Source organism: Triticum dicoccoides, chromosome 3A, assembly GCF_002162155.2.
Source record: "Triticum dicoccoides isolate Atlit2015 ecotype Zavitan chromosome 3A, WEW_v2.0, whole genome shotgun sequence".
Taxonomy (NCBI): Eukaryota; Viridiplantae; Streptophyta; class Magnoliopsida; order Poales; family Poaceae; genus Triticum; species Triticum dicoccoides.
The window spans coordinates 647,857,110-647,867,194 of NC_041384.1; the positions used below are offsets into that span (position 1 = coordinate 647,857,110).

At 49.5% G+C, this 10,085-nt stretch overlaps 1 protein-coding gene across 1 annotated transcript; it reads right to left on the minus strand.

Annotated features, from left to right (window-relative positions):
• Nucleotides 1-2,959: 2,959 nt before the first annotated feature.
• Nucleotides 2,960-3,756, minus strand: LOC119272508 (protein AUXIN-REGULATED GENE INVOLVED IN ORGAN SIZE-like). The gene has a single exon (XM_037553978.1). The coding sequence runs from the start codon at nt 3,486-3,488 to the stop codon at nt 3,153-3,155; it is 336 nt and encodes a 111-aa protein (XP_037409875.1). The 5' UTR covers nt 3,489-3,756; the 3' UTR covers nt 2,960-3,152.
• Between the last annotated feature and the right edge of the window lie 6,329 nt (nt 3,757-10,085).

Below are 10,085 nucleotides of genomic sequence, written 5' to 3' on the forward strand. Positions count from 1 at the left end.
ACTAAGCATAAGGTAGAACAATAGTAGAAAGTATGAATTGCGAATATAAAGTGTAGGCCTAAATAATCTCTTCAAGGGAATGGCCAACGCAATATAATGAGGACAATAAGATATAGTGAATGCACGGTCAAGTGAACAAAGTAAACCACAAGTAAGGAGTTAGGGTTAGGGATAACCAAAGTCACGAAGATGAGGATGTATCCCGATGTTCACTTCCTTGGAGGGAAGCTAGTCACCGTTAGAGAGGTGGATGTTACCACGAAGGCACACCAACGCCATGAAGGCTCACCCTATTCTCCTTGAGATATCACGACAAAGGTGATTCTCAACCACTAGTGATAGACCTTTAGACGGCCTCCAAACCGTCACAAACTTTATGGGGGACAAATCACAAGTTGATTGTTCACCGGAGCACTCCTACCGCCTAGGAGTCTCCAACCTCCAAGAGTAATAAGAACAAAGGGGAAATGCTCAAGACTTGCTCAAATCACTAATTCCTTTGGTCGGGAGAGGGAGAGGGAGTGGATCTATCACTTGATTGGAGAAACTCTCAAGAACTCTCTCGAATCTCTCCAAGATCTAAGATTTGGTGTAGGAGAAGTGAGAGGGGGCCACTTGTGTTCTTGGGGCGATTTGGGATGAAGTGGTCAACCCTCTACCGGATGGGTAGAGGGATATATATAGTGGTAGTGCAAATATGGCCGTTGGAGTGTAAGTGGTTGTGCCAGGACGGACATCCGGGCCTGGGGCTGAACATCCGGCGTTGTGAAGTGTGCACACAGGTACGCGGAAAAACAGGTTACGGGGCCCGGACATCTGGCCAAACTTGGGGCCCCAGACATCTGGCCAAGTGCCGGACATCTGGCGTACACAAACAACATTTCGGTAAGGTTTCTGGACATCTACGGTCGGATTTCCGGGCCAAGTCCCGGATATCAGGCTAACCCAAAAACTGTAGAAACCCCAAAACTAAAACATGCATAACTTTCACATCCGGACTCCGATTTTGATGATCTTGGGCTCGTTTTGAATCTATGGAAAAAAACCCAGGTCCTCACATGGAGAACTACCCAAGATCAACAAAAATGGAGGATGCAAATTATGCAAAGGTTTTATCATGTATTTGGGTAACCTATTTTGCTTTGATTTTTCTTTGGTGGATGTATAGGCATTTTGTATTTGTATTGGATAGGAGTGAAATATGCCTATGTTGGAATATGATGTGAGGAAGTAGAAATAGAAGATGTTGACTTGAGCAAATCTATCACTAACCCCTTTGATCCCCTCTTAATAGTGCGGGATCCCTATAACTCAAGAATCATAAAAAAACTATACTAGGTAGCTTCTGGAAACTCATTCTTGAGCATATGTCCTTTTCGATGGTCATCGATCCTCACAACTAAAGCCAAAGGAACTAATATCTTTGACTAAAGCATTCCAATTGAGCTTGATGTTGACGTTTATGCTTGACTCAAGTCAGAATGATAATCTTGATCATGACACTTGGTGAAGGCTTCAAATAGCTCCCCCATAAGCCATGCGGGGAGCATTGCATTGTATTCATCTTCATACATTCGTCATGTGATCATCCACAAGCTTCAAGCATGCAATCCTTCAGGATAGCTATCTTGAACTTGCCCTTGTCAACCATGATCATCAACACTTGATGTCATCCTCTCATGGACACTTGATCTCTCTCTCTCTCTCTCTCTCTCTCTCTCTCTCTCTCTCTCTCTCTCTCTCTCTCTCTCTCTCTCTCTCTCTCTCTCTCTCTCTGCGAGCCCATGAGAATCACCTAACCCTAAAAAACATACCACGAGATCCTATGTGGTGCATCGTTTGCACTCGTGTGTTGACGATTTAGAGTTCGATCTCTGAGCTTCATCTTGGTCAACCGTTATCTCTACTCCATGTTTAATCTTGACGTCATGAAGGGTATATTGAATTCTTCACTTGAATAGCTTGCTCAATCATGACTCAACACATGAGTCCATTATGATCATATCATTGAGCCACTCCTAGAATTCATCATACAAATCATCCTTTTAAGATCTTGATCCATTATGGCTCAGACCATAGCTCTAAGCATGGCAACCCTTAAGATACTCCAATGAACTCCATTTTGATCATCTCGATGTAATTGTTGCTTCAAAGGAGTTGTCTTTCATTATTCTTCAATCATTTTTCAATGGGACTAACCTTCAAATGTATATCTCAATGCAAACATTAGTCCTATAGGATTGTTATTTAATTACCAAAACCACACATGGAGACTACATGTACTTTCAACCTCCTTGAAGCCCTTGTCAGTCCTCACCCCACTGGTTGATATTACACATCTTTTTAAGCACAAATGTCGACAAAAACGGTTGCTATTTCATTGAGTTCCCCTTGCCCTCTTTCTTTTCCTTGGTGGCTGCCTTTTGAGTTGTAGCATTGGTTGAGCTTGCACAAATGATGTAGCCATGAATGGTGGAACCATAGGTGACACTTCGAAAACATCCAAATCAAGAGGCATCTGGTTGTCGATGGGAGGCTGGGAGTCCTCGACATAGGAGGCCACAAACTGGCTTTGGGGCATAGCAAGGGCCTGACTAAACTTTTGCATGCTCATTTCCTACAAGCGTAAGCATCAGTAAGAGTGGAGCACACTACACATCAGCAGTAGGAACTAGCACTAAACATGGACATTATGAACGAAGACTACATATTTAAACCTACGGCTATTTTGAACATGCGGATGTATGTGGACTTCTTAAAAAGAATTGGTGGCTGATGTATTCGGCTAGTCTTGGATGGCCGGCTCCTACATCCGTGCCCGCAAACCGGTTCCTGTCTGTCAACGGATGCGGTGTTCCGTTTGCAGTCTAACATAGCTTGCAAAATGGTCTTTTATTATGGGACACGCGGAGTAGTTTCTTTCTTTATTCAACAAATGATTTATGGATTCCACTTGATAAGCATAAATACCGTGAGATCTCAATTGACATTGCCGGAATTCAAGTGATTACAAAGCCAAAAAGTAGTCCTCTGTTAATCAATCCTAATTTCTAATCTAATCTAGAAAAAAAGGTTCACAGTTTGTACTACAGGCTAGATCTGAAACAGCTAGCTCTGACCGACACGGAAAAGAAAGAAAAAATGCAGCCTCTCTACAAACAAGACGAGCCGCCGACGACGACGTTGTTGTGGGCGTCCAGCGGGACGAAGGCGAGCGCGGCGAGGACGGCGAGCAGGCAAACGGGCACGAGCAGCAGCGAGAGCGGCGGCGGGGGCAGCGGCGGCAGCACGAGCGGCAGGAAGGCGAGCGACGCGGCCACCCAGAGGAACACCATGAGCAGCTGGATGGTGAAGCAGCCCGGCGGCGGCGGCGTTCTCTGGCAGCTCTTCGGCCCCCTGCGGCGCTGCGGCTTCTGCTCCACCTGCGCCGGAGGCATCTGCATTCGCCGACGGTGATCAGAGGTGCCCCTCGCCGCTCTCCTCTCCATCCTTGTAGGCGCAGGGATCGTACGAGAAGTTCAGACCCCGCGAAGGCAACTGACGGACCACGAGAGACTCTCCGGCCGGCCAGTCGGACGAGCTCGTCGGGGGAGGTATGAGGCTTCAGCGGAGGAGGGGGGAGGCTGCGATGGATTGTGCTTCTGGAAGAGGAAGGAGGCTGCACGCAATAGAAGGGGGCATCGAGCTGGTGGTGGTTCAACGGCTTTATTAGTAGTAGGAGTAGGAGCAGGATCAAAGTGGGGCGGCTGCTTGCTTCGGGGCAGGTTCGTTGAACAACGTGATGGCTAAGCTGCATGTTTTGACTGGACTCGGGCTCCAGCCACGCCCAACCTCGTATAGTCGCATCTCCGTTCCCATGCAAGCACACGCCGGGTCGTGGCTCCGTACGGCGAGATCGGGTCGGAGATCGCGTGCGCCCGGGGCCGGCGACGTGGAGATCTCGGCGTCTCGGGCAGTGGGGGGCAGCAGGTGCGGCGTATGTGGAGGAGCCAGTGGACGGACGCATGTGGGGAGCATGAATTCCAGGTCGTATTAGCCCAATTAGGACGTGTTTGTTGGTTGAGGGAAGGGGGCGACGCACCTGACCAAGTGCGTGCAGTCGGCGGTCGCCTTTCCCGTCCCCGATCTGTCGCCGCCGGCCGTCCGACAGCTTGCCCGCGCGCAGGTTCAGTGTCCCGGGGCATACGTACGGCGCGGCATCGGGTGTGCCTTCCCTGTCGCCGCCGCTTTCTAATTCGGGACACCATCGTGCGCCGACGCGTCGTCGTCATCACGGTTGTTGGAATGGTGGCGTGCTAATTTAGTTTGTTGATTAATTGGAGGAGACAGCATGTGCTCGTACTGTACTAGTTCTTGGCTGGGAAGAACACGTGCTGATTGCAGCAGGCGACTCGGCTGAAGATTGGAGCGACGACGTCAGCTTCTACGCACGGGCTTAAGCGTGTGTGCATGGATGCTGAGCTGTTATCGTCTGCGTGTTCAGGTTTCAAGCGTTTGAAAAGCGTGCGTGCGTACGAACGGGCGTCGCAAGGACTTTGCACAGTGAAGATTATCACAAGTGACCAGCAAATCAACAAATCATACACATAACTTTTCTTTTTGAGAGTATGCAAATTGCGTAAACTGAAAGAAGAAGAATCTTACTCAAAAGAAGAAGAAGAAGAAGAAGAATCGCCATGTACCAGAATAGTTCGTCTTCGAAAATATATCACGTACATGCTGATATGTGCTAGTGACATCAGAAGCCTGACCATATCTTGTTCTGTATCCAAGACGACTCGTCTAGAGTCCTTTTCTTTTTTGCAAATTACTCGTCGAAAGTCTTTGGTGCTGCACTTTATGCTCTTTTTTTTAGTCACATTCTTTGACAGTGACTTGACGGCGCCAAAAGGTATATGCCCAAGAAAAAGGAAGACGTTCGCCTGGAAACGTAACCGTGGTGCCATCCGATGAGCATGATCGCCATTTTTCTACGCAGTTTCTTAGACGGCAGGTGACTGCCTTTCTCTTTTCTGTATAAAGCGCGATCAGCCTCGACGCTAGCTCGCAAAATAAGGGCAACTTCAACGCTGTCCAGATCAGACGGTCCGGGCGCTTTTATCCATCCAACACGATTAGATATGATGGTTTCGTATCTAGGTCTCAACTCTCAAGTACTCCTTTTGTAAACTAATATAAGAGTGTTTGAAACACTACTTTAGTATTCTAAACGCTTTTATTTATATTAGTTTATCGAGGGAGTACTAGTTTAACTAATGCATGTAATAGTTGCAACTTGTTTATGATGTTGGATTATGAGGTTCATCCTCGATTCCTGTTTTCAAAACTATTGTTCCAATGTGTTATGTTGGGCTATATAATGTTAAAGTTTAGTTATAAAATTTAAAATCAATGTTGTTACCAAACTTGGCATATATATAAACTCACTACTTCAACCAAAGTGGTCACTACAACAATTATCTATTCTTCATCCCCTTAACCAAACACACAAATGGCTATCCATAGCCACCTCTTATCCTTCCAACCAAACACTAAAATGTGGTTATCCAACTCTCCTAATCCCTCACGACCAAACGGCAAAAAGTGGATATCCCCAACCACATGGTTAAGGATATCCTCAGCCAAGCCATCCTTGATCTTGAACAAAACGCCCATGATGACGAGAAGTTGAAGAAAATGGTGGGTGCGAGGATGGTGGGTTGGGTTCGTGGGTGTGAAGGTATGGATGGGAGGTGGGACGACGACCCTGGAGAAGAGACATGTCCCCCAAAAGATAGATGGATGATCGAGGCAATAACATGACTGACAACAATGGTGAATGGGCAAGACAACAAGACAATGCCAGTGGTGGTAGCAGGTAACCCATTGGTCAGCATAAGAGAGGATGGGTCGTGAAATAAAAAACACATTAAGTTTTCTAGATGTAACATACTGAGGTTGGTCGTTGCTTGATCCAATCAATTGTGATTTTGGAAAGAAGCATAACCCATAAGAGATAAACCCTAGCCACAAGAGTGGTAGAATCTCAATTTAATCATACGTGTTTCTATCGGTTATAGTCTTTTTTTTTCTAAGTCATAATAAAAAGGCTTACTGTAACTATATGTCTTGGTGCGGTCTCATGGCCAAGACAAAACACATCATGTAGTTTGTGGTGCTTTTGTCCCACAAAATGACATACCTATAACCTGTTGGGTCATTGTTCGGCGCTTCGGTCTGTCAATGGTTATTTGCCCGATCGTCTTCCCCGACAATACAACAACGTGCAACAGTTCGACAATCTAGCTTGCAAGGGGTTCGTTGTGACGCCCCCGATTCAATCGTACACTAATCATACACGCAAACGTGTACGATCAAGATCAGAGACTCACGGGAAGATATCACAACACAACTCTACAAATAAATAAGTCATACAAGCATCATATTACAAGCCAGGGGCCTCGAAGGCTCGAATACAAGAGCTCGATCATAGACGAGTCAGCGGAAGCAACAATATCTGAGTACAGACATAAGTTAAACAAGTTTGCCTTAAGAAGGCTAGCACAAACTGGGATACAGATCGAAAGAGGCGCAGGCCTCCTGCCTGGGATCCTCCTAAACTACTCCTGGTCGTCGTCAGCGGGCAGCACGTAGTAGTAGGCACCTCCGATGTAGTAGGAGTCGTCGTCGAAGGTGGTGTCTGGCTCCTGGGCTCCAACATCTGGTTGCGACAACCAGGTAGAAGGGACAGGGGGAAAAGAGGGAGAAAGCAACCGTGAGTACTCATCCAAAGTACTCGCAAGCAAGGAGCTATACTACATATGTATGCATTGGTATCAACTGGAATAAGGCTTTTATGTGTGGACTGAATTGCAGAAAGCCGGGATAAGGGGGGATAGCTAGTCCTTTCGAAGACTACGCTTCTGGCAGCCTCCGTCTTGCAGCATGTAGAAGAGATTAGACTGAAGTCCTCCAAGTAGCAACGCATAGCATAATCCTACCCGACAATCCTCTCCTCATTGCCCTGTTAGAGAGCGATTACCGGGTTATATCTGGCACTTGGAAGGGTGTGTTTTATTAAGTATCCGGTTCTAGTTGTCATAAGGTCAAGGTACAACTCCAAGTCGTCCTGTTACCGAAGATCACGGCTATTCGAATAGATTAACTTCCCTGCAGGGGTGCACCACATAACCCAACACGCTCGATCCCATTTGGCCGGACACACTTTTCTGGGTCATGCCCGGCCTCGGAAGATCAACACGTCGCAGCCCTACCTAGGCACAACAGAGAGGTCAGCACGCCGGTCTAAATCCTATGGCGCAGGGGTCTGGGCCCATCGCCCTTTGCACACCTTCACGTTGTGAACGCGGCCGGAAGCAGAACTAGCCCCCTTAATACAAGAGCAGGCTTACGGACCAATCCGGCGCGCGCCACTCAGTCGCTGACGTCACGAAGGCTTCGGCTGATACCACGACGTTGAGTGCCCATAACTGTCCCCGCGTAGATGGTTAGTGTGTATAGGCCAGTAGCCAGACTCAGATCAAATACCAAGAACTCGTTAAGCGTGTTATTTTGAAATAACCGCGAACGCCGACCAGGGCCAGGCCCACCTCTCTCCTAGGTGGTCTCAACCTGCCCTGTCGCTTCGCCACAAAGATCCACACAGAGGGCCGTTGGGACAAAGGTCCTTTCAGCCCCCAATCCGTGAATCACTCGCGGGTGCTCCACAAGCCGACCCGTCTTAAGTCACCACATGTATCCTGTATAAAGTATATAGCATATACCCGTGATCACCTCCCGAGTGATCACGGCCACATAATATAGCATGGCAGACGGACAAGAATGTATGGCCACTGATGATAAACTAGCATCCTATACTAAGCATTAGGATTGCAGGTAAAGGTATCAACAGTAGTGGCAAGGACATGCTATGCATCAGAATAGGATTAACGGAAAGCAGTAACATGTTACACTACTCTAATGCAAGCAGTAGGGAGAAGAGTTGGCGATATCTGGTGATCAAAGGGGGGGGGGCTTGCCTGGTTGCTCTGGCAAGAGAGAGGGGTCCTCAACTCCGTAGTCGAACGGGGCACCAGCAGCGTTGTCAGTCTCGTAGTCTACGGAGAGAAGAGGAGGGAAGAAATAGTAAATACGAAGCAAACAAGGCATCACAAAATATAACAAGGCAATACGCGGTGCCAGGGGTGATCTAACGCGGTAGTAAGTGACACTGGTGAAGGGGGGAAACATCCGGGAAAGTATCCCCGGTGTTTCGCGTTTTCGGGCAGATGAAACGGAGGGGGAAAGTTGCGAGTTCGATAGGTTAGGGATGTGTGGCGGACGAATGGGATGCGTATCCGGAATCGTCTCGTTGTTCTGAGCAACTTTCATGTACAAAGTTTTTCCATCCGAGTTACAGTTTATTTTATATGATTTTTCGAAGATTTAAACAAATTCTGGAATTTCTGGATTTAATGTAATTCGAAATAATCAAAAGACAAACTGCTATGGGTACACATGAGTGTACCCAGCAATGTGTATATACATATGACATGTGGGGCCAGGGGCTGGGTTGACCCAGTCAACATTTTGACTAGTCCAAAGTGAATAGTGTATGTGGGCCCCTTTGTCATTGATAGAGTTTAACTAAACACGATTAGTTAGTTTGATAAGTGATTAGGTTAATTTAACAGACTTAATTAAGTTAATTAACATGATTAATTGAGTAAATTAATTAATTAATTAGTTTTTTATATTTTATTTTTTTAACGTCCTGGGGCGTGGGGCCCCATGTCATAGACTCAGGGGGCATAGCGGGCGTTGGGCACGGGCGCCGCGGAGCGAGGCAACCGGGGCTGCGGCGGGGCACCGGCCAGGGCGATGGCACGGTGGCCGGCAGGGTGGCCGCGGGGCGGATGCGGGTCGCCGCCGGCAAGGTCAGGCGGACCGGAGCAAGCAGCAGGACGTGGGCACTAGCGCAGGAGGCGAGCAGCGGGCGAGTCAAGTCGGCGGGCGTCGGCGGCAGGCATCGGCGGCCCGGGGCTGGAGCGGCAAGGCGAGGACGACGAGGATGGCTGCAGGGACTGGGGAGCGAGCCATGCGCCGGGCGCGATCGACGAACGGCGGCAGCAGCGCAGGCGGGCGACACGCAGCGGTTGGGAGGTGCAGGCGCAACCGGGATGGCCCCGGGTGGCGGTGAGCGCGGCGGGCGCAGGGAGAGGGAGGGAGCGAGGCTCACGGCGGGGTGCAGGGTTCGTGGCAGCGGGGGTCGGGGTGGTGGTCGGAGACGTCGGCGTCGACGTAGACGAAGCAGACCGGCGAGGAAGCACTCCGGGGCGAGGAGCTCCGGCGGCGGCGATGTCCGGTCGCGAGGCGGGGTGGTCGGCATCAGGTAACGGGGCACCGGCGAAGAGAAGTAGAGGTGCGGGGCGGAGGCGGCCATCCTTGGGCGCGGGCTCGCCGGCGAGGTGGGTCTTCGACGCGGCAAGGGGCCGGGCACGTGGTGCTTGGCGATGCTAGAGAGCGAGAGCGGTTGGGGGTTTCGGTCAGGAGGAGTGGGGGGGTCGTGCGGGCGACGGGGTGATCCTGATCCAGATCTGGATCGATGGAGGAAGTGGGGGTGGTTTCCCTAGGGTTTGATCGGGGTGGGGGGTTAAGTGGAGTGAGGGGTCGGCCGGCTGGGCCTGTAGCTGTTGGGTTTCGTAGTAATTTCAAAAATTTTCCTACGCGCACACAGGATCATGTGATGCATAGCAACGAGAGGAGAGTGTTGTCTACGTACCCAACGCAGACCGACTGCGGAAGCGATGACACGACGTAGAGGAAGTAGTCGTACGTCTTCACGATCCAACCGATCAAGCACCGAAACTACGGCACCTCCGAGTTCGAGCACACGTTCAGCTCGATGACGATCCCCGGACTCCGATCCAGCAAAGTGTCGGGGAAGAGTTTCGTCAGCACGATGGCGTGGTGACGATCTTGATGAACTACAGCAGCAGGGCTTCGCCTAAACTCCGCTACAGTATTATCGAGGAATATGGTGGCAGGGGGCACCGCACACGGCTAAGGAATCGATCACGTGGATCAACTTGTGTCAACTTGTGTGT